General features: G+C 47.8%; 2 protein-coding genes across 4 annotated transcripts in view; one reads left to right on the top strand and one right to left on the bottom strand.

Moving 5' to 3' along the window:
• DIDO1 (death inducer-obliterator 1) overlaps positions 1–23,189 on the bottom strand; it is a 71,011-nt gene that overhangs the window by 38,959 nt on the left and 8,863 nt on the right. Inside the window, exon 1 of one of the 3 annotated variants that reach the window (XM_011934466.1) lies at positions 12,674–13,489. The exons of 1 other annotated variant lie outside the window; for it this stretch is intronic. In XM_011934466.1, coding sequence (XP_011789856.1) covers positions 12,674–12,707 — 34 coding nt within the window. In that variant the 5' untranslated portion in view covers positions 12,708–13,489. Of the gene's footprint in view, positions 1–12,673; positions 13,490–23,189 lie in introns of those variants that run through there. One more of the 3 variants, XM_011934468.1, reaches the window with a different exon arrangement.
• Positions 8,240–23,189, top strand: part of GID8 (GID complex subunit 8) — a 22,307-nt gene continuing 7,357 nt past the window's right edge. The window contains exons 1-2 of the mRNA XM_011934470.1: positions 8,240–8,250; positions 14,356–14,358. The gene's annotated coding sequence lies outside the window, so the exon portion shown is untranslated. The remainder of the gene's footprint in view (positions 8,251–14,355; positions 14,359–23,189) is intronic.

Below are 23,189 nucleotides of genomic sequence, written 5' to 3'. Positions count from 1 at the left end.
GAAGGAGTGGAGTCCTAGGCTTGCCCCAGAGAGACAGACAGAGGCACAGCCAGAGCAGGGCCAGAGATGAGTTGCCAAGCATCAGCTTCTTTTCCATTTGGAGCCTATGTCCGAGATGGACCCCACTCAATAAAATCCATCACAAAACAGAAGAACAAGAACAAAAAGTGAAAAGACTGAATAACGAAATTATATGAGAATGTAATTACTGAAAATTCTTAATATTGTAGCTGTATTATTTTAATTAAAAACTCAAGAAAAATTTTAGAAGACTAATGTTTGACTTACTAAAATCAGCACGATACAGTTCACCCCGTGTATTTAAAAAACACTTCTCCTATATCCTCTTTCAAATAGTCCTATCAAAACACTCAAAGGTTCCAGGTGCCTGGTTTCTAGCTAGCTCCCTGCCCCAAAGCCCACACTCCCAAGCTGAGCCCCAGCTCTCACCTCTTCCTCAGCCTCAAGACCAACTGCCTTCCCTCTGTGGTCTCCCTGGCAACCTCTGAACAAGGGACAAACGTTCCAACGCCCCTCCTTTTAAAGGGACAGTGACAACTGGGCACAGTATTTCGCATCTGTGATCCCAGCTGCTTGGGAGGACTGTTTGAGCCCAGAAGTTCAAGACCAGCCCAGGCAACATGTCAGCATGTAAACATCGTCTCTACAAAAACTAAAAATAAGACAAGGATCTCACGTAGGCATTCCCTTTGATGAGCCAAATGGCATCTTCATAGTCACCATCTCTTCAATGTGGTACAACTATCATACTCAAAACAATTACTTCAAGAATTCAGAAATGACTATTCAGAAAACACTGGAAATAAACTTTTATATTTCGCAACACTGACCATTTAATTTATTTTATTTCACTTTTTAAAGAGTTGGCATCTTGCTTCGTTGCCCAGGCTGGAGTTCAGTGGCCCGATCACGGCTCACTACAGTCTCAAACTCCTGGGCTCAAGCGATCCTCCTGGCTTAGTCTCATGAGCAACTGGGACTACAGATGCGTGCCACTATGCCCAGCTAATTTTTGAAAAAATTTCTTTTAGAGACAGGGTTTTGCTATGTTATCCAGGCTGGTTCTGAACTCCTAGCCTCAAGCAATCCTCCTTCCTCAGCCTCCAGAGTTTTGGGGATTACAGGCACGAGCCACTGTGCCCAGTCAACACTGAACATTTATAAAAGCAAAGAAATTTAGAAGTTCTCAGGAATGAAAACTGATTTTTAAAAATTCAATTTATGTTAATCTGCAAAATAAGCACACTACTAGATTTGAGTTCTGAGTAATCAGAAAAATGTAGTCATTTCTGTTAAGTAGAATTCAACGAAGGATATACCTTCAGAAAAGATCAGATCACTTTCCATTTACAAAACTGATTTATTTTCATAATGTCTTCAATAAAGAAAACGTACTAGGCCGGGCGCGGTGGCTCAAGCCTGTAATCCCAGCACTTTGGGAGGCCGAGATGGGTGGATCACGAGGTCAGGAGATCGAGACCATCCTGGCTAACACGGTGAAACCCCATCTCTACTAAAAAATACAAAAAACTAGCCGGGCGAGGTGGCGGGCGCCTGTAGTCCCAGCTACTCGGGAGGCTGAGGCAGGAGAATGGTATAAACCCGGGGGGCGGAGCTTGCAGTGAGCTGAGATCGGTCACTGCACTTCAGCCTGGGCGACAGAGCCAGACTCCGTCTCAAAAAAAAAAAAAAAAAAAAAAAAGAAAAGAAAACATACTATAACATTTCAGTCAGCTTGTAAAATAAAAACATGTATATCAAGGCCCAAGCAAAAAAACACTGTGTTCTAACATAACTTTTGTCTGTGTAGAATTAGTGTGTGATTCTACACACCACACCACACAGCACATCGCGGAGGGAATGTGCTCATCAAACTGCAACCGCATTGTATCAGTAACAACTTTTCCCCAGAAAGAAAAATGCGGGTATCCTCGAAACTGGGAAGTGAACAAACTACAGGTTAAAACAGAATGTACCAAATTTAATATTTCTCTACATTTCTAAGCACATTTTTTTCCCCCAGCTGAAAACTGCTTCATTTCCTATGAACTAGAAGCAGCTGATGAGTGGTGATTCCAGCAGAGGACACACACTGATTTCCGAATGCTTGAATGGTGGCTCTCAAACGTTTCGTCTCAAGACACCTTTACTCTTACAAGTTGAGAACACCAAAGAGCTTTTGTTTATGTGGAATATATTGCTATTTTCAAAATTCTAAATATGTATTAAAAATAAAACTATTAATACATTAACAGTATCTTTAATGAAAGTTACTTCTAAAACAGAAATGTACAGGAAGGGTGGCCCTGTTGTACATTTTTGCAAATCTCTGGCTTAACAGAAGATAGCTCCATGTTCATCTCTACTTCTGCCTTCAATCTGTTCCCACAGAGTGTTTCAGCTAAAACACGTCATCAAAATCTTGCCTCACACAGATAAGTCTTTAGAAGAGAGTATTGTAACCACGTTCACACAACTGTGGATGTTCACTGATACTACACCAACTCTTGTCAAGTAGCAGTTTCTTACACGCAAATTGACTGCTGTGTTTACTCTGAACACGTCCTTGCACTCTGGACCCATGTGCATGCTGGTCACCTGGATGACACGGGTTCAAGTTGCAGACAGAGATTCTCAATGTCCACACATCTCATCAGATAGCATAAAACAAACATTTCTTTTTTTCTGCTGCCCAGGCTGGAGTGCAGTGGTGCAATCAAGGCTCACTGCAGCCTCAGCACCTCCTCCACCCACACTGCCACCAGGCTCAAGTGGTCTTCCCACCTCACCCTCCCCAGTAGCTGGGACTACAGGTCATGCCACCATGCCCGGTTAATTTTTACATTTTTTTTTGTAGAGACAGGGTCTTACTATGTTGCTCAAGCTGGTCTCAAACTCCTGGGATCAAGCATCTATCCACCTCCGCCTTCCAAAGTGCTGGGATTACAGGTGTGAGTCACCTCACCTGGCCAATAATGTCAGGTCCAATCTCCACGAAGACTTTAGTCACTAGAAAGCCATTGAGTTTACGAAGGCAGATACAAGTTTTCTAAACTTCCAATTTTCACCCCAAAGCTCAAATTTTATCCTTAGCAACAAATACTGTTCGTTCTTTCTTTGAGACATCATTCGTTTTGGACAAAACGCCTGCCACATGCCAAGTCTGAAAACTGTCCTCCGTCGGTTGTTCTGTCAGGGATCGTGTTCCCGGAGACCACTTAGCTCCCAGTTCAATGCCCCAGGGCTGTGCGTGAACAGTACCCACATGGGGATGCAGAGGGAGCTTTATATGCGACTTGACATTTAATCACGGAGAAAGTTAAAAAGATGTATGTTTGGGGGTTCCAAATGAATAAAATTAATATTTACTGCATCATCAGGGACATTATTTGGGAAAATTGGCATATTCTAAACATTTGGTGCCCATGCACGGTGCTGAAGAGGCTCCAATCTGCCCTGTGCCACCGGTGCAAATGTCAAACTCAACAGAACAGGCCTGTACTATTAAATGACTATTAGGCAGAAGACATCTTCACCTCTTAGCCCCAGAAAAGGGTTCAAGGACTTCCCCCTCAGGGGTCCATGGAACACAGAGAACTGTGGCAACATGCCATTTCTACCAGTTTAGGAATACACTGGGTATGTGCAAAGCAATAATACACATCTATGCTTCAGACATCAGAAGAGACTTTAAACATTTCCTTCCACAAGTGTTCTGTAACTACCTGTTAATCTTCCCTCAGATTCCCCAACTCACCAAAACAGTAAGCAGCCAAAAGTGAAATTTCTTAAAAACCAAACAAAAATATCCTCCCGAAAGGTCAGCTCTATGTTACTTTAAAAAGCCCAACTACAACTATTACAATAGCATGGGTGTGCGACCACCGCCAATCTGTGCGCTCAGCTTGTGCTACTCTAAACTCTGCTGGGAGTCATCCACTCAAGCGCGCCCACTTCCAGGCTGGGGTGCAGCCACATGATCAGGGCGCACTGCAGCCTCCACCACACAAGTTCAAATGATCCTTCCGATCCTTCCGCCTCCACCTGAGTAGCTGGGATACCACAGGTGTGAGCCATGGTGCCCAGCCCCCACCTAAAGATTTTCAGTTCCAAAAACCTGAGACTAGTTTCTGAGTAATTAATCTCCAAGACACTTTAACATATGACATATGACCATAATTAAGTTTCTATTTTCATAACATCGCACACCTCCAGGAAAAGAGCTCTGACTTCTAAGCAGAAAGATAAAACAAAAATGCATATTCTACCTCGCCTGGTGGCAAACATTCTGTTTCTTCAAACCTCATATTCCCCTGAAACAATACTCAAAACAATTTTAACCCACCAGTCAGAAACTATAACGCCACAGTAAAACCTCACTATTCTAAACTTCATTATTTTGTTAATTCTCACAGGGCAGAGGCCAAAGTTTCTGTTTATTTCTATTTTGCCTATTAAGGGCCTCCTGGCTCATCAATCTGTTTATTACGCAGATGAAGAGGGAAAGAGAAGACACTAGCTAAAAGTTCTTTAAACTACCACAAATGAAGGAAAGATTACCCAATAAAAGACTCTTGATAGCTCAGTTTTCATTAATAGAACAGTCACTAGGAGGATCTACCTAAAAACTTCCTATGACATCCCCAAATGCGATGTGTTCTGCAGTCGCCAGCAGCAGCCGTTCACTACCATGACAGCCACTCAAAGCTTCACCAGCTTGCAGCAGGAAACACTGTGCTGCACTCACCAAACAGGGAGAGAGATCTGGGCCCACAAGGAAACGAAGAAGCCCGATTTTCATTTATTTTAGTATCTATGCAGAATCTGACTCAGTTGCATAGATTACATTTAAATCCTTCAGAAGGCAAATTCAAAGTTTTGCTACTTACCAAGTAACACTGTCATTATAAAAATTATTCTGGGCCGGGTGCGGTGGCTCATGCCTGCACTTTGGGAGGCTGAGGCAGGTGGATCACCTGAGGTCAGGAGTTTGAGACCAGCCTGGCCAGCATGGTGAAACCCCCATCTCTACTAAAAACACAAAAATTAGCAGGGTGTGGTGGCGGGTGCCTATAATACCAGCTACTTAGGAGGCTGAGGTAGGAGAATCACTTAAACCGGGGAGGCAGGGGTTGCACAGAGCTGAGATCGTGCCACTGTACTCCAGCCTGGGCAACAAGAGCAAAACTCCCTCTCAAAAAAAAAAAAAAAAAAAAAAAAAAGCAGCAAGGGTGCCACAACACAGTATGTTTCTCACAAGGAAAATACAGAGAAAAATCCAGAAACAACCTATATTGTTGTTTTACACTTCTTGGGCATTTGTGTTTTTATAGATACGCGAGACAAAAAGCAAAACTTGTTACTGAAAAACCTGCTGAGGACTAACGCTTTGGTCAGCCTGGGCTACAGCCAGGCCGCCAAGCTCCCCGGTGTGAGCTTGCAACAATCCTGCCATTTCCCTCTATCCACTTTCTCGTGCAAAACGCAGGCTTGTGTGACCTTGGTGGGCAACTCAGGTGGGAAATTTCAACTCTCCAAATGAATGCCAGGAACCGGAAACAGTCACATAAAATCATTTATCGAGGTGAAGGAGAAGTGAGGTTTATTGTTCTCTATTTAATGGCTGGACATAAAGTCTCCTAAACTACTACCTTTGATGGGCTCCTCTTGTCTCTCAGTGAAAAAGAAAATATGGTTTCAAACACTAAGATATAGCCCCAATTCTATATACCAGGATTCCGGCCAGTTAATAAAAGGTTACCACCTGGGCCTTGGTGAGGACCACAATGCACAGGTTCTTGTCCCCATGAAGAAATCCACCTCATGCCACATGTGTGGCAGTATGAGCTCTCTGGAGACCATGCCAGGTAGGGTGCACTTTGGGAGGTCATCCCCGCAGGGTACTGCGTGGGCTGCTTCCCCTCAAGCGCATTGTTTATTACGGGTTTAAATCACTGTCCTTTATGTCCTCCTTGGTCCACACCCTTAGAGACCTGCATAATTCCATGGCCCCAAGCACAGCCTACTCTTGCCTCCCACCCAACCCCCGATTTTCACTGCTGCAAGAGTTGCTGCTAAGGATTCAGCAAAGGGATGTGTAGGGCACTTTGAGGGAGAGGTGTGTACTGCAACAGCTTTACAGGTGACAGCGAATCAGACTGATTCCACACTTGCCCCAAGTGGCAAGCACATGGTGAACCACTAAAAACTGTTCAAAGACACAGCTTATCTTCCTAGAAGTCATCAATTTCCCCAAGTGTTTACAGCCAACTATTTTACAACTCCTAGAGAAGTGGTTCTCAAAAAGGGTGGTCCAGGGGTCCTTTTGGGAGGCCCCCAGGATCAAAGCAGTCTGCACAACACCAACATTCTGTGCTGTTTCCACGGTCACTCTGAGTATATGCTAGAGCATTTCAGAAGCTGAACGAAGATGACACTAAGTTTGAATTCGGAAGGAGATGTGCAAATCCAGCAGCTGTCAGTTAAGCCAAAGAGATTTGTGAAAAAAACAAAACCATCTTTCTCATTAAATTGTTTTGGTCACTGAAAACAGGTTCCACAAAATGTTACTTATGTTAATATATAATGGTTTACAATTTTACTTATTTATTTTGAGATCGTGTCTAGCTCTCACCAGGCACGTGCAGTGGCACGATCCTGGCTCACTGCAAGTTCGGCCTCCTAGGTTCAAAGGATTCTCCTGCCTCAGTCTCCAGAGTAGCCGGGATTACCAGTGTGTGCCACCACACCCAGTTATTTTTTTGTGTTTTTAGTAGAGAAAGGGTTTCACCATGTTGGCCAAGCTGGTCTAGAACTCCCGACCTCAGGTGATCCGCCCACTTTGGCCTTCCAAAGTGCTAGTATTACAGGCACCAGCCACCGTGCCAGGCTGGTTTACAATTTTAAATAGAAGGCACTTAAGCATTTAAATGACCCTTTTTTAAACGTCAAACATGGTGACTATCAACAGATATAACAAAAGCTCTTTGGAGTCTTCCTGCTTTTTAGGAGTGTAAAGCAGTCCTGGGTCCAGCCAGTCTGGAAACCACTGACACAGAGCAGCGCCTTCCACTGCTGGAGCCAGAAAGGCTGCTCCCTGACTCTCAAGAGCAACCCTGAGGCCATTCCCGTTCAGTCAGGATCCTCGCGGCAGTGACAGGTACTGCTTCCACATTCGATTTTTCCAGACACCCCGTCTATTCTCATTCAGTTTCATGTGATTACTGACAAGGCCAAGTGAGATGATGTCCACCTAAGTTCAGGTGGAGAGAATGCGGTTTCTTCTTTAAAACCCCTTCTCTCACATGAATTGCTTCTCAAATTGGAGCTGCAGCCAATTTTTTTGTTGTAGTTGAGATGGAGTCTCTCTCTGTTACCCAGGCTGGAGGGCAGTGGAGCGACTGATCAAGGCTCACTGCAGCCTCAATCTCCCTGGGCTCAGGTTATCCTTCTACCTCAGCCTCCCTGGTAGCTGCGACTACAAGCATGCACTACAGTGCCCGGCTATTTATAGATATATATAAAAATTTATATATATACAAATTAATATACATTATATATCTATATATAATATAAATTATATATAAATATGTAAAAATATATAATTTATACATATATGAATTTATATATATATATCCCGCCCCAACCAATAACAGGGTTTTGCCATGTTGCCCGGTCTGATCTCAAACTCCTGGGCTCAAGTGATCATCACGCCTCAGCCTCCCAAAGTGCATCAGCCCTCACACCCAGCCTGGAATTCCAACTCATGAAGGTCACAGCCTAAGGGGCAAAATTACTGCTTGGGGACCTTGTAAACTCAAAAGTCAAGAATTAACTTTGTATTTCAACTGGAATCTTCCTTTCTTTCCCTGGGATTGAGAGGCCAATGTCTAGTTCTGTTTTAGGGGGTAGGGGGATGGTCCCAGCTGAAGACAAAGAGGAGTTTTGACATAAAAGGGTTTTTTTCTGTATCCATTTTTACATGTACAGCTGGATTCGACAGAGTCAAACACGTATGACAAGCAACTTCCCGGGCCCCCAATCACTGCTGCATGGGTGGGAAGAAGTGAGCAGAAAGGTATTTTACTACTCAAACATGTGAAACTGAAAACATTATGTTTTAGTTACAGTCTAGCAAATCCAAAGAGGCCAGGCCAGTGTCTACCTGGCCTGTGTCTCCAGGGTCTTGGGAGTATCCCTGGGGCCCACTCCCCTTGGTGCAGGTTCCGCGTTCCCAGTCCTGACAGCTGCAGCCAGCAGTGCCCACGCCCACCCAGACATTTACAACCAGGACAAGTCCTCAGTGAAGCAGATGAGGGTTGGGGGGCTCAAGGGGGAACCTGTCTATGAACGCAGGGTTAGACCCCAGCTGCAAATGGTAACAGCGGCAGTGGGGGGACGGGGGGAAGGGGCCCACAGTGTACCAGGCAGTGCATCTGTCTACAAATGCGGGGGCCACAGGGTACCAGGCAGTGCTTCTAAGGGCCGCACTTTCCTGTCTGTGAAATGGGGATGCTAATGACCTCACAGCTTCCTACAAGGTTTTCTGAAGAGACATGTCAAGTGCCAAATCATCTGTGGCAAGTGTGCAACAGACAGTAGGTGCCACCTGAGAAAGCGACACAGCCTGTGCTGGCGAGGGTTTGGAGAGAGACGCCCTCTTTGGCGAGTCTATTTGTCCGACATATTTGCTAACAGCCCCATATGGGCTTGGCACAGGGAAGAGAGCAGGAGACATACTGTTTTCATGGAGGGCAGGGAGTGCTTCCCGGTGACCCAGAAGAAGTAAATAGGAAGTACACACAAACTTATGAGTTTTTTTTTTCTCAGAAAGGTGACAAGCGGAACACAAACTAACAGACTACTTTGAAAAATCAAGAAACATCTATATAGTGAAATTCTTTTTTTGGGGGGGGTGGGGGGTGGACAGAGTCTTGCTTTGTCACCCAGGCTGGAGAGCAGTAGCACAATCACAGCTCACTATAGCCTGGAACTCCTGGCTTCAAGAGATCCTCTGGCCTCTGGTCTCAGCCTCCCAAAGTGCTGGAACTACAGGAACGCATCTGCGTGCTTGGCTTAAGGGAATTCTTCTTTTTTTTTTTTGGAGTCTCGCTCTGTTGCCCAGGCTGGAGTCCAGTGGCCAGATCTCAGCTCACTGCAAGCTCCGCCTCCCGGATTCACGCCATTCTCCTGCCTCAGCCTCCCGGGTAGCTGGGACTACAGGCGCCCGCCACAATGCCAGCTAGTTTTTTGTATTTTTTTTTCTTTAGTAGAGACGGGGTTTCACCGTGTTAGCCAGGATGGTCTCGATCTCCTGACCGCGTGATCTGCCCATCTTGGCCTCCCAAACTGCTGGGATTACAGGCTTGAACCACTGCGCCCGGCCAGGAATTTTTTTTTTTTTTTGAGACAGTCTCACTGTCACCCAGGCTGGAGTGCAGTGGTGCGGTCTCGGCTCACCGCAACCTGACCTCCCAGGTTCAAGCGATTCTTCCACCTCGGCCTCTCAAGTAGCTGGGATTACAGGCAGGTGCCACCAAACCCAGCTAATTTTTGTATTTTTAATTAGAGACGGGGTTTCACCATGTTGGCCAGGCTGGTCTCGAACTTCTGACAAGCGTCTTGGCCTCCCAAAGTGCTGGGATTCCAGGCATGAGCCACCATGCCCAGCCGGGAATTCTTTAAGGGTGATGAATCATCACATGCACAGCCGTGAGAAAAACTCCCTGGCACGCGAGTGAGAGCCGGGGACAAGCTGGCCAGGGCAGTGGCCACAGCCTCCAACACATCCCATTCACTAGTGCAAAACAGCTGTAATGTGGAGCTTTTCAGGACAGTGCCCTTTCTGGTGTTTTTACTATTTTTACATAATGTTTAAGTTTCCTGTATGTGTATTATTTTTGTAACCAAACACATTAAGGTATCTTCATTTTGCAAAAGGTGTTGATTTATCTTATTAAAAAGGTATATTAAATACCACTTAAATGTCTGTATCAGCATATGCAAAACAAAACCACGGCATCAAAATTTGATACCCAAGGAGAGAAATGCCTCCTTTACAATTTAACACACGATCATTACCACCTGTTAAGTTTTATGGTCATGGTTACAGAATTCTTATCAAAATATGTACAATCACCTATTCATATAACAACTTACCCTCAAAATTACTACTCAAAAAATAAAATGGACCTGGACAGCACAGACTGTCTCACAGATGAGTGTGGACACGCACAGGAAATCAGCAAAGCGGACTTCGTTCTTTGGCCTCCTCTTTCCCAATCAGTACATTTCCATTAACTGTTCATCACAGAACCTTTGTAATGCAGTTAACGAACATCATTTGATAGCAGCCATAAAGAGGCTGATCTTCGTATCCACTGTAAGGGACCCCATCATTTAAATCAGAAAGGTAAGTGAGAGACTCTGTTGACAGACAATTTCCGAGTGGTCTTCTAAGCCTGCCAGACAGAGATGAGACCTCTCAGGCAAGTGGAGAGTGCAGGGACCACGGATAGTAGGGAGTCACCTGTTAAACACATTCAATCTTTGCTCTTCAAGAGCCCAACAAGCCACTTGGTATCATGTATACACTTGGACAGGTATACAAAAAGGAAAAACGTGCCTTGTTTACAGAGATTCCAAACACTGAAGATGTGGCACAGCTTAAAAATAAACACTAAAAAGAAGCACCCCACTGGGCTCCACAGTACTGACCTTAAGGAATTATGACCCTAAGGCTGTAGAAAAACACAGTATCAACAGCAGAACCTGCCAACTTCACCGCGAAACAAAACGGGAGCCAATGCCCATTCCAATCATTCCCTCCTCACATGAAGAAACTCCACCACCCTTCAAGGCCAAACTGATGATACACACGTCCTAGACAAGCCATTGTGATGCTCACACATACACATGCAACATGGGCTGGGCTGTCTGGTAACCATAGGTACAGCTGGGCAGTCAATCACAAATTATCTTATTTGTGCCCTGTCTTCTCATCACAGCACAATTCGCTCTGCTTGACATAGTCTGAATTCAACCAACTACTACTAAGGGTCAGCCTCTGGTGGAAAGCCTGAAGAAAATTCAAGATATACGCTTTTCCAAAACAAGATAAGAGGTGTCCTACTCATGAAACTTGTTGAAACAAGACTACAAGAACAGACACCTCCTCCCCATGTACACAGCAAGTAGGAAACCAAGTGTGCATTAGGCAGGGAGTTTCACAACAGGGCTGTGTCTGTCTTCCTGGGTGACACTTCTGAGATGTCTATGCTGTATTTAAAATAGAAAAATAGTGGAATAGTCACAGACATACATACATACACAAACAGCAACCCAAAGGGCCACTAACGAGCCCTACGCTCCAGGGTAAATGGGTTGGCAACATCTGATTTAAAGGAAGGAGCTGGAATAATCTCTCAAGTTCTCCACTGAACTTGTCTCCAGGAGGACTGGGACAGGGGCCACCTTGGTCACTGCTATATCCCTCGTGCTAACACAGTATGCAATGAATGTCCATTAATAAAAGGACTGTATTTACTCCTTAAAACGCACTAAGGACCTTTTCACTGCTGAGAACTGTATTTCAACCAAGTCATACGTGGCCCTAGGGAACCATGCAAAACGGGGTATAGCTAGGCTATGTGAATATACCGAAAAGGCGTTCCCATCTGCCCTTTCCCTCCTCCTAAGTCCCTGAGTACACTAGGCTCAAATCTCATTCCATCAGCAGGCAGATGACATGGATATCAATGGCCCAGGCACAAGTTAAAAAGAGTATTTTCACTAACTGGTAACTCTGTAAACTACTGCTACCTATGGCCCAAACTCTAAACTTAAATATTAAAGTGCTTTATTTATAGCAGAAATGCCGGCCCTGACCTCCACTGTCTCAAAACTGCGAGAAGGAGCCCCGGACGCCGCAGCGGAGGCAGCACGGGCACCCCTCCCGCCAAGCGCAGGAACTGGCCTTTTCGGCTTCCAGGGTCACTGGAAGGCAAAATGTGTCACAGATACGGCCAGTACACACCAACGCAACGAACGATTCCACAAAAAAACTGAAAACCAGCGCGGGGAGGTAAGGACGCATTCTCTGGGAAGCGAATCCGCGCTCTTCGCGCTTCCCGCAGCGCCAGCCGCCCCGCAGTGCCGGAATCCCCCGAAGGCACGCCAGAAGCTAAGCCTGCCACCGGGTGGCCGCACCCAAGGCCCGGGAGGAAGCGCCAAGGCTCCCAGGGATGCCTAGGGAAACCAGCTGCACCTATAAGCCAGCTGCGCGGCCCCCCGAGCCCCGGGCCGCACTCGCCCAGGCCAGCCTTCCGCTCCTCCCCGCGAGCTGCCGCCCCGACTTGACCCTCGAAACCGTTCCTGCCGCGACCACAGAGTGCTCGCCAGTCGCCTCAACCTCACGCAGCCCACCAGGGCCGACGTCTGAAGCCCGCGCCCCCTGCCCGGGGCTGCTCTCACCGGCCCCGCCCGCCCGCTCGCTCGCTCGCTCCCTTCCGCGGCCGCCATCTTCTCGGCTGGAGCGGCCTCTGAGGGATCCACGGCTCTCACCGGCCGGGCTCCGATGCCGGCCCCGCCCCGCTCCCAAGGGCGGCCCAAGCAGCAGCCGGCTCCTCTACCCGGCGCCCGGGACGCCACTTACCGCAGGCCGCAGGCCTGTAGGGTCTCGCAGCCATTTCCCCGAACGCCGCGGAGTGGGCGGCCGGCCACCGAGACGGCGCGGGGCTAGAGCGGCGCCCCCGCGCGGTGGGCGGAGGACGAGGCCGGCCACCGAGACGCTGCGGGGCTAGAGCGGAGCCCCAGGATGGGAAGCCTAACCCCGTACTGCGCGCATGCGCCCGCCTTCCCTACCTGCACTTCGGGTGCGTCCTTTGGGTCTGCACTGACCGTGACTTGGTTGCACCCTTTGTGGACGCCTTATTTCCCCGACCCCAAGGGTGAAAGCTGGAGCGCTGCCCTTGCAGGGATCCCTCGGAACAGCTCGGGCAGGGCAAAGGCGGAACGTGGATGCTAGCCCCGAGGGACTGCACTCCGCCAGGATTTCGCTCTTAAGACCGATAAACCCTTCAAGTCGGTGGGGATAGGAAGCTCCTGGGCTAAATTTGTAAGAGGTGTGGGGGGCGGGGACAGAGGATAATGGAAGAAAAGGCCCAAGTTTTCTCTTCCAGATTGTATTTCTCAAACCGCAAGCCCCTGACGGCCTCGGCTGGGAGTGGCAGGGAGCGGCGGGGTCCAGGCGTGGGCGGGGTTTCTCTCCAACTTGAAGACCCTATCCAGCTGCCTCCCCACCCCAAGCTCGGCGCCAGAAACCAAGAGCGTGGGGTGGGGGAGCGGAAGGAGCACAGCGAGGAAGGGAGGCAGGCACGCTGGACCTCTAGGCCCCAGGGACCTTGGCTGTGTCCCACCATGTCAATCCTACACTCAGAACTACTGACCAGTAGCTAGAACTCAAAGAATGCATGGATGTTTGCCCACAGGGGTTGGAGGGAACGATTAGACATTTACAATCAAGCGAGGGGAAAGTGAGGTATGGTAGATGTTATCCTTCCATGTGGATTTTCTTCAGTTCCCTCAATAGTAACTACAGTGACACCCCATCACCTGTCCCCAGATACTGCAGGAAAGAGACTGGGAGGGGGCAGGAGGGGCAGCTGCTGCCTTGAGGCACCATGGGCACTGGCCACTTGCTCCGAGGGCAGGGACTTGTAGGGGGAGGTAGCCCCATTGCTTCCGCTTCTGTGAACAGTGATCCGCTACCTGGAAGCATGCACCATCTAGCCTTTGGCGTCGGCCCTGGTCAAGAGCAAAAGGGGCCCAGAGTGCCGTAAAGCTGCCCCTAATACAGAGAGGCTTCTGCGATGCTTCCGTGGATGAAACAGGGGCTTTGAGGCAGGTGTGCTTTTTTAAATAATACCTCTGAAGATTACAGGGTCTGCCAGTTTCTGAGGCGGACTTAGTTTTCTTCAAAGGAATCCAACACAGTTTGTTTCATGCTGGTGTGGCCCATTAGGACCACATTAATGGAATCTGGCAGGGATGGCCTTGACAGTCTTCCATCTTGAGTGTGTCTTCAGGGTGCAAAGAGGGGTTTTTGCCCTCAGACATGGGGTAGTGGGAAGCTTAGACGGGGTTGAGACCACCTTTAACAAGTACTGTGGTCTTCGGCGAGCTCTCTGTTAGAGGGCTCACATGCTGAGGCCCAGGTGAAGACCACATGAGGCCTCCCTACAAGAGGCTCTCTCTGAATCCAACTGGTATGGGGGAACCTCAGCCCACTCTCTTTAGCTGAGGATCTTTAAACCAGCCTCAATTTCTTTCTGCAAGACGGTGAGATTTTAAGAGATTTTAACTCTTGGGTGCAGTTTCAGGTTGGGCACTCAGGAGATAGATGGAAAGGCCCTAAGGGAATAGAGTGGACAAGGCGGCTCGGGGACAAGAGAACCAAGAGGAAGAAAAAGGCAGGAATACATGAGTAAACGGAACGCTTACCGCAGTGCTCAGCGATACGCAGAATGCCTGCCTTCCTGCAAGTCCAGAGGATACTGGAACCTGCCTCCCGTTCTCATCTCCCCCGCCACCCAGAAGCTGGCTCAGCTGTGGAGGCCTGGCCAGACTATCCATTCTGGCCTTCCTCACCTACAAGGTGATGAAGTCAGCCTATCCCAGCTTACCTGCCGTCACTACTCCTGGGAGCTGCCCTCCCTGGTGAGAAAGGCATTTGGAGAATCTACAGTCTGGGTATTTGAATTTGAACTCCACTAGCAAAAGAATGCTTTTTCCTAACCGAATTTATTTAAAAAGTAAAACCCAAAGGAGGAAACAAAGTCTTCAGTAGTTTCAATAAATTGTTCCTTAAATATCCCCAATCCACAAACAAAACCCCACAAGTAGCACCGATTTACAACAGGATGTGGCCCGGAAAGCAGGAAGGGGGCCAAGAGCGCTCCAGCAGGAAGTTTAATAGGTGGTCCATGGAAAAAAAACACGATGGGTGCATCACAAATAGGTGTAAACAGTACACTTTTGTAATGTGTAGACACCAGTTTCTGCAACACACACGCCACGCAAAGTTTAAGGAAAGTTTTTGAAAGTGCAATCCAGAAAACTCAGCAATTCTTTCAAAAAAAAAAAAATTGCTTTCTGCGGTTATAAGCCTCCTCCATTGGGACTCAGGGTCCGCAGCAGAATACCCTGATCCCCAAATAAAAATACTATGACAAAAATACTCCAGCAGGCAGCCGGCTTTACTTGGTTTAAAGTCGGATTCCGCTTAGTCTCGTGAAAGCGAAGGAGCGCCAGCGCTTCCTGACTCCGCACAGTTCTCTCGGCGGAGAGTTCCCGCCCTCTCCAAGAACCGGAAGCCGGACAGCGTCAGGACGTTTCATTCTTCTCACTTGGGATTCAGAGCGGCTAAGGACAGGGCCCCCGCCGAGGCCACCGGGCAGCGTCCAGGTCTCCCCTTTGCGAGGGGAGCAGCGGCGGAGGGGCACGGGGAGGGGCCACGGCGGGGCGCGCTTGGGCCTCGGCACTGAGCTCCTCCTCTGCTCGCTCTGGAGGACGCCCGCAGGATTCTTGCAGACTTCCGCCGAGGCAGGATGGAGGCCTGCAGTGATGCATCCTGGGCCCGCGACCCGGGCGGCCGGAACATAGTTCTTTCTGGCCGGAGACCGACCCGGTCCTGAGTCGTGTCTGCGCCAGGCCCCCCACGCCGTGCTCCAGGGACTCAGTGCCCGGCGCGCTGGGGCTGTATCGCTAGCCACTTGGGGCAGGAAAAAAGAATCACAAAATACAACCCTCTCCTTTACCCAGGAGGAGAATGTGAATTCCCGGGGGGGAGGGGAATATTATATACATATATACATACATATATACATATATGTGTGTATATATATGCATATATATATGCCTACTGTATTCTTATTGCTAACAAAAACTTCAGCCACTGTGTGCTCTGTGTGGTGTTGTTGCTGTTTTTTGGAGAAACTGATGAATTTTCATTACTTTTAACATTGTATAAGGCCAGCTAACTTTAACAGTTAACTTTAGATAAATCAAGTCACCAGTGCTAAAAGGTGTCACAATCAGATCGGCCACTACTTCCCCTCAAAGCAAACAGTAAAGCAGTGCCTTTGGCTCCTTTAAAGAATATGAGCCAGATTTACCGGGCGCAGTGACTTACGCCTGTAATCTCAGCACTTTGTGAGGCCGAGGCGGGCGGATCACCTGAGGTCCTGAGGTCAGGAGTTCAAGACCAGCCTGACCAACATGGTGAAGCCCCCATCTCTACTAAAATCTGGCTAAAGAATATTAGCCAGATTAGCCGGGCGTGGTGGCAGGCGCCTGTAATCCCAGCTACTCGGGAGGATAAGGCAGGAGAATTTCTTGAACCCGCTGCACTCCAGCCTGGGAGACTCTATCTCAAAACAAAACAAAAACAAAAAAACAAAACAAAACAAAAAACCAGATCTTTGTCTCCCAAAGGGCAAATGCCATGTTTGTGCATCACTGAGCAACAGCACTGCCAGAAAAGGCAACTTCACAGAATTCACCCACTCAGTGAATTCCACTGAATGCTGTTTTGAGACAACCAACACAAAGGGGGAGTATGGACGACAGTGGGTGGTAAGTTAAGGGGAACTGACAGGATGGAAAAGGGCCAGGAAACAAAAGAATTCAAGGAAAAACAGAAACAGAAGTTAAACTTCGTGTTCCAACCCCAAAGACCTCTAGAAAGCTGTGGGATGTGATGGAGCTACATGTTCTATGCAGCATATGAGAATCATACCAATTTTCTGTCTTAGGCAAAAGAATAAATGTGAAATACGAAAAAGGGAGGGAAATGAGATGGGAGGAGGGATCACCCCCCTTAAATGCTGTACCAAATTACTTTAATACTGCATTTTTGTAATTAGCATTACAGACAGTGTCTTATCATTTGAATGTTACTAGAAACCTGTGCTATGACTTTTAACTAGAAAAACAAGGGATGAATCTTTCTTTGATCACATTAGCCTCTGTACATTACTCAAGACAGCTGCAATGAACTAACAACAATATCCACAAACAAGGCAAAAGGAACTTCTCATGGTAGGGAACTGAATCTGGATGTGTTACTCTCTCTTCTGTCATTTTCCAGCTATCTTTAGAAAGAATGAGCTGCAGTTTGTAGTGCTGCTTTCCTTGAGACAAGGTCTCACTCTGTCGCCAGACTGGAGTGCAGTAGTGTGATACTGGCTGTCTGCAACCTCCGCCTCCCAGGCTGAAGCAACCCTTCTGCCTCAGCCTCCTGAGTAGCTGGGACTACAGGCGCGTGCCACCACACCTGGCTAATTTTTGTATTTTTTGTAGAGATGGGGTTTCACTATGTTGCCCACGCTGGTTTCGGACTTCAGGGATCCACCCGCCTCTGCCTCCCAAAGTGCTGGGATTAGAGGCATGAGCCACAACGCCTGGCCCAAGCTGCTGTAGTTCTATATCCTCTGCTAAGGAGAGAACACATTAATGCAGAACCATGCTCATTACTCCTTCCTCTGAGAATGTTTCATGTTTCTCTGAGTTGTCTAAGTTTTCCCTTTGAGGTCAGTGAAAAGTAAATAAAGACAACTTTGGAATAAATCAATATTTTAGTAAGTATAAGGCAAAAAACTTTCTTTTCTGAGTGGTTTTATCTCAACCATCTTTAAAGGAACACAGCAAACAAGAAAGCCAAAAAAACGCTTTCACAGATTCTGACAGACTAAGAGTAAAGCGGTTGTACCCAAATAGGATATTTACCCTTACAGGCTATTCACACCATGGAATATAGACCACGGAAAAAGGGGACACGAAGCCATGGATGACTGAATTCCTACATCTGCTGGTGAGCACCAGGAAGCCGGTGCAGGGATGTCCATGAAGTCAGAGGCAGCCATCAGTTCCAGAGCAATGGGCCCTGGCCCCATTCTTGTGCCTTCTGCCTAACCTCAATGCCTCCAGAGTATGGGACCTCACGGGGAGGGATAGGGCTACAATTGTGTAGACTACAATTAAAGGTTTTTTTCTTAAATGAAAACACTTTAAGTGAAAGAGGCCGGGCGCGGTGGCTCAAGCCTGTAATCCCAGCACTTTGGGAGGCCGAGACAGGTGGATCACGAGGTCAGGAGATCGAGACCATCCTGGCTAACACGGTGAAACCCCGTCTCTACTAAAAAATACAAAAAACTAGCCGGGCGAGGTGGCGGGCGCCTGTAGTCCCAGCTACTCAGGAGGCTGAGGCAGGAGAATGGCGTAAACCCGGGAGGCGGAGCTTACAGTGAGCTGAGATCTGGCCACTGCACTCCAGCCTGGGCGGCACAGCGAGACTCCGTCTCAAAAAAAAAAAAAAGTGAAAGAGACTTCAGTAATCTTCCAGAATTTGTCCAGATAGGATTAACTGTATAAATTAATTCCTGTTCTTGCTTAGTTCACAAAAACAAAATGGTAAAACTGAGAGTGTGTTTGGAGGCAATACCAACAGTAACAACAAAGGCTGAGCTATCAGCAGTTTCCAAAAGATACCCAAATGGGAACTTGAGGGTTTTTCCCTTCTTTTAAGAAACAGCAGGGAGGTCTTGCTTTGTTGACCTGGCTAGTCTCAGACTCCTGGCCTCAAGGAATCCTCCTGTCTCAGCCTCCCCAAAGTGCTGGGATTATAGGTGTGAGCCACCCTGCCTCTTTCATTCCAACAAGAAAGTATTTAAAGAGTAAATGTAGAGCCAGGCACGGTGGCCCACGCCTGTCATCTCAACACTTCGGGAGGCCCAGGAGGGAGGATCACTGGAGCCCAGGAGTTGAAGGCCAGCCTGGGAAACACAGGAACTCTATTTCTACCTCTACCCGCCCATCAGACGTGTGACCACAACAGCTGCATGCACACAAAGAACTTAAGACACAGACAGAACTATCCACATGTAGGTGTGTATATTTATATATATATTTTGTTAATTTTCATAAAAAAGATCCCAAACCATAACTGTCTATCAAATCCTAACCAGCCAGGTTCAAAGTGCATAATCAAACTCAAATGAAATAGTACACACATGATGCTTTGACCATGTACATTGCTACTCAAAACACTCTTTGGCCTTTCCCACTGGTCTGCAATGGCAGGACTGTATCGCCTTCCCTCCTGCCATGTGTGTTTCAGGTAACAGCATGCTAGATAGCTTATGTCTCAACCTCAGCAGCAGTTAAAGGTTTAAAAAAAAAAAAAAAAATCAAGAAAAGATTATTCTTGCTCTCACCCAAACAAACTTACAAAATATTCAGTGCTTCCTGATTTGAGTGGTATAATCTAGAAAGGGAAATAAAATCAGGCAAAAAGAGGGAGGGGGAAGGGCACCTATATCAAACAATCGCCAGTTAAAGATGCTCTACAGGGTCTGGGTTCACCAAACACATGGTGTCAGAATATGTGCAGCAGGGCAGGGGTGGTGGCTCATGCCTCTCATCCCAGCACTTTGGGAGGCCAAGGCAGGCGGATCACCTGAGGTCTGGAGTTTGAGACCAGCCTGACAACCATGAAGAAACCCTATCTCTACTAAAAATACAAAATTAGCCGGGCGTGGTGGCGCATGTCTGTAATCCCAGCTACTCAGGAGGCTGAGGCAGGAGAATTGCTTAAACCAGGAGGCGGAGGTTGTGGTGAGCCAAGATCGCGCCACTGCACTCCAGCCTGGGCAACAAGAGTGAAATTCTGTCTCCAAAAAAAAAAAGAATATGTGCAGCAGACTAAATAGGAAAATTTTTCCTTACCCCTTTCCAACGTCTAAGAATAATTGTTTAAAATACTGTGAAAAGTGAAGTCTATGAAAATTGAGGTCTGCGTGTTTCCTTCCTACTTGTGCTAATCATTCTGAGCATCAACAACAGATGAGTTTATCAACTATCCTGAAAAATAAGGTGGTTTGATTTGCCCAATCTCTTTGAAAGCCTGAAGTCTCCAGTATGTAGGGGTTTGATTTTATGCTTTTGGGTTTTGAGAGTAAAACAAAACATCCATGGGAATAATGTGGTTTTGAAACATGGCTGATATCCTGGTTTTTCAAACATTCTATGATTTGAGTACAGGAAACACTACGTAGTGGCTCACACCTGTAATCCCAGCACTCTGGGAGGCCGAGGCAGGAGGATTGCTTGCGCCCAGAAGTTTGAGAACAGCCTGGGCAACATAGTGAGAACTCTCCTCTACAAAAAATAAACGAAATTAGCTGGGTGTGGTGGCTTCCGCTTGTAGTCCCAGCTACTCAAGAGGCTAACATGGGAGGATTAGCTGGGAGGTGTAGGTTGCAGTGAGCTGTTATCATGCCACTGCACTCCAGCCTAGGCAAACTGCTTTCCCCTTTTTAAAAACTCATTAATGTTCTTTTGCAACTAATATACCTTTAGCACTCTTCTTTCTGTTCATCTCTTTCAATATGAAACAACTCAAGTTCAAAGCCACCACCTCAGCTTGCAAGACACTGGAAGCTCTGAACGCCTGGTTGCCCCTCAGCTGACGGTGAGGGCCAAGCCCGTGGTTTCTCTAGTCCACATGCCCACCTCCGTCACAGGAAAGCTCAGGCAGTTGATGAATCCAGCAGGCTGAAATCCTTGTCACTGTCCCAGATGTCAACCGGTGTAGCCCTGCACCCTCTCGAGCTGTCCCAGGACCCACCTACCTCTTTCCTGCTCTCCTGCACCCTTGGTGACCCTCCATGCTGGTGTCTTCAGAGCTCTGGCCCAGGTTCTCCTCCTCTCCCTCCACCTATACCTTCTCCACGGAGACTTCATGCACACCTGGCTGTAGGTGCCTTTATCTCTGCCTGGATCCAGGCACCGTCATTCACCTGCTCCCCTGGCATCTCCATGTGAATGCCTCAACTGCACTTCAAAACCTATCTAATACAAGCAAAATGAGCTTAGGACTTCCGACCTCCCTACTACATACACCCAGACTCTTCTCTGGCGTTCCCTATCCAGAGGATGGTCCCACCACCCTATACATTCATAGGCCAGAAGCTGAGAAATGATCCTTGACCCCCCTCCCTGCTCCTCAGTCTCACCTGCTGCTGCAGTATTTGGTGGCATCTAGCTCACTGCTCACTTCTCAGTACATATGTGCGTGGCCCTAATGGCTTCTGAACGCCTTCAATATACGACGCTGTCTTCACCTCACCCCTGTTCACCACACTCCAATGTTTCCCATTCCCATCACATCACTCAACTTCTTGCTCTCTCACCAAAAACTATCAAATGGCGAGTTTTGGCAGCTTCACCCTGGACTTCCCTGCTGGAAACTGCTAACATAGCTTCTTGAAACTCAACACCCTGTGGCTTCAGGGAGCACCTTTGAAGCCCCTGGTTCTTGTCAGACCCCCCTGGTCACCTTCTTGCTACCGTTCATAGGCAACTTCTTCCTCAGTGAATACAGCTTGCAGCTCTGCATTCCGGACTTGATCCACTCCTTGTCTCTATGGACTTCCTCTGAATACTCTACCCATCAACTCTCAGCTCTCGCCCTGCTCTTCCCCTTGGGCTTTAGATGTGTCCTACAGGCACCTCCAATTCAATGAGGCCCACGCTGAACACACCACCTTTCCCTCGTTGTTGCACCTCCTTCTTCATCATGATCATTCTCAGTTGGTGCCACCACCTCATCAGCTGTGCTACTCACCTGCATCACTCTGGTCTTCCTTCTTAGTTCCCACAAATTAGCAATCCCACCAAGGACTGCTCATTTCCCTCCTGACTGAAGGTCTCTTTCCATTTTTGCTAGTATTGCTTCTAGTTAAGATCCTCATAATCATTCTCTCATTTATTCCTTCATCACTCAACAAATAAATATTTATGGAGCTCCTATTACGAACTAGACTTCAGCCATAATCAACTCGCATGAAGCTCACCATTTTATGGTGAATCATGACATCCATTAGGTAGTAACCACACGGGCCGTGTGCTAAGAGCCACCAAGAGGTAATTTAGGATTGTGTGCAAGCATAAAGGAAAGGCACTCAATCCAGCTTTGTTCAGGGAAGATTTCCCCAAGAAAGCCTCGTCTCTACTGAGGAGGTGAGCAGGAGTTAGCCTAGGGGAAGTGTTTTACACGCAGGGCCCAGACTGTGAGAGCACAGCGATAACAAAGCTTGCTGACACGAGAAAACCTCCAGTGGGCTGGCAAGGCTGGAGCAGAGAGTAAGATGAGGAGTGCAGACTTACAGCTGCGCTAACTTTACGTAGGCAACTGGGGAGTCCCCAAGGGATGTTAGGAGGCTAGAGTCAATGAGTGATGGCTTTTGGAGAGATCACCCTGTCTGCTATGTGAGAAGTAGTGACAGGACTTCTGGAACTCAACAGGAGTTATGGAGACGCCCTGGCAGTCCAGAAAGCAAAGATGATGGTTTCCATTTATGGTGGAAGAGGATGGGAAACAACACAAAGGAGCCAGTTTCTAGAGAAGATTAAGGAGGGGGCTCAAGTAGGACTTGGTAACTGGCTGGCTGCTGGGAGGAGGGGTATTAACCTGTGACCCACAGGCAAGCACTGAGAAAGCCTCTTTGACCTGGAATGTTAAGGAATGTCCCCTTAAGGCGCTAGCACTCAAGCTTTCTGCTCGCGCATCCCCTTGCACACTTTTTCGTTGATGTTCAGGCTGGGCGTGGTGGCTAACTCCTGTAAACCCAGCACTTCGGAGGCCGAGGTGGGAGGATGGCTTGAGCCCAGGAGATTGAGACCAGCCTAGGCAAGAAGGCAAACCCCCGTCTCTAAAAAACTTAAAAAATAAAAATAGGCCGGGCGCAGTGGTTCACGCCTGTAATCCCAGGACCCTGGGAGGCCAAGGTGGGTGATCATTTGAGGTCAGGAGTTCGAGACCAGCCTGGCCAACATGGTGAAACCCCGCCTGTTCTAAAAACACAAAATAATTGGCCGGGCGCGGTGGCGGGTACCTGTAGTTCCAGCTACTCGGGAGGCTGAGGCAGGAGAATCACTTGAACCCAGGAGGGGGAAGTTGCAGTGAGCCAAAATCGTGACAGTGCACTCCAGCCTGGGCAACAAAGTGAGACTCCTCCTCAAAAAATAAATAAAATAGGCCGGGCGCGGTGGCTCAAGCCTGTAATCCCAGCACTTTGGGAGGCCCAGACGGGCGGATCACGAGGTCAGGA

The sequence above is a fragment of the Colobus angolensis genome, unplaced genomic scaffold (genome assembly GCF_000951035.1).
Source record: "Colobus angolensis palliatus isolate OR3802 unplaced genomic scaffold, Cang.pa_1.0 Scaffold136, whole genome shotgun sequence".
Taxonomy (NCBI): Eukaryota; Metazoa; Chordata; class Mammalia; order Primates; family Cercopithecidae; genus Colobus; species Colobus angolensis.
This window is presented reverse-complemented; position numbering and strand designations above follow the sequence as displayed.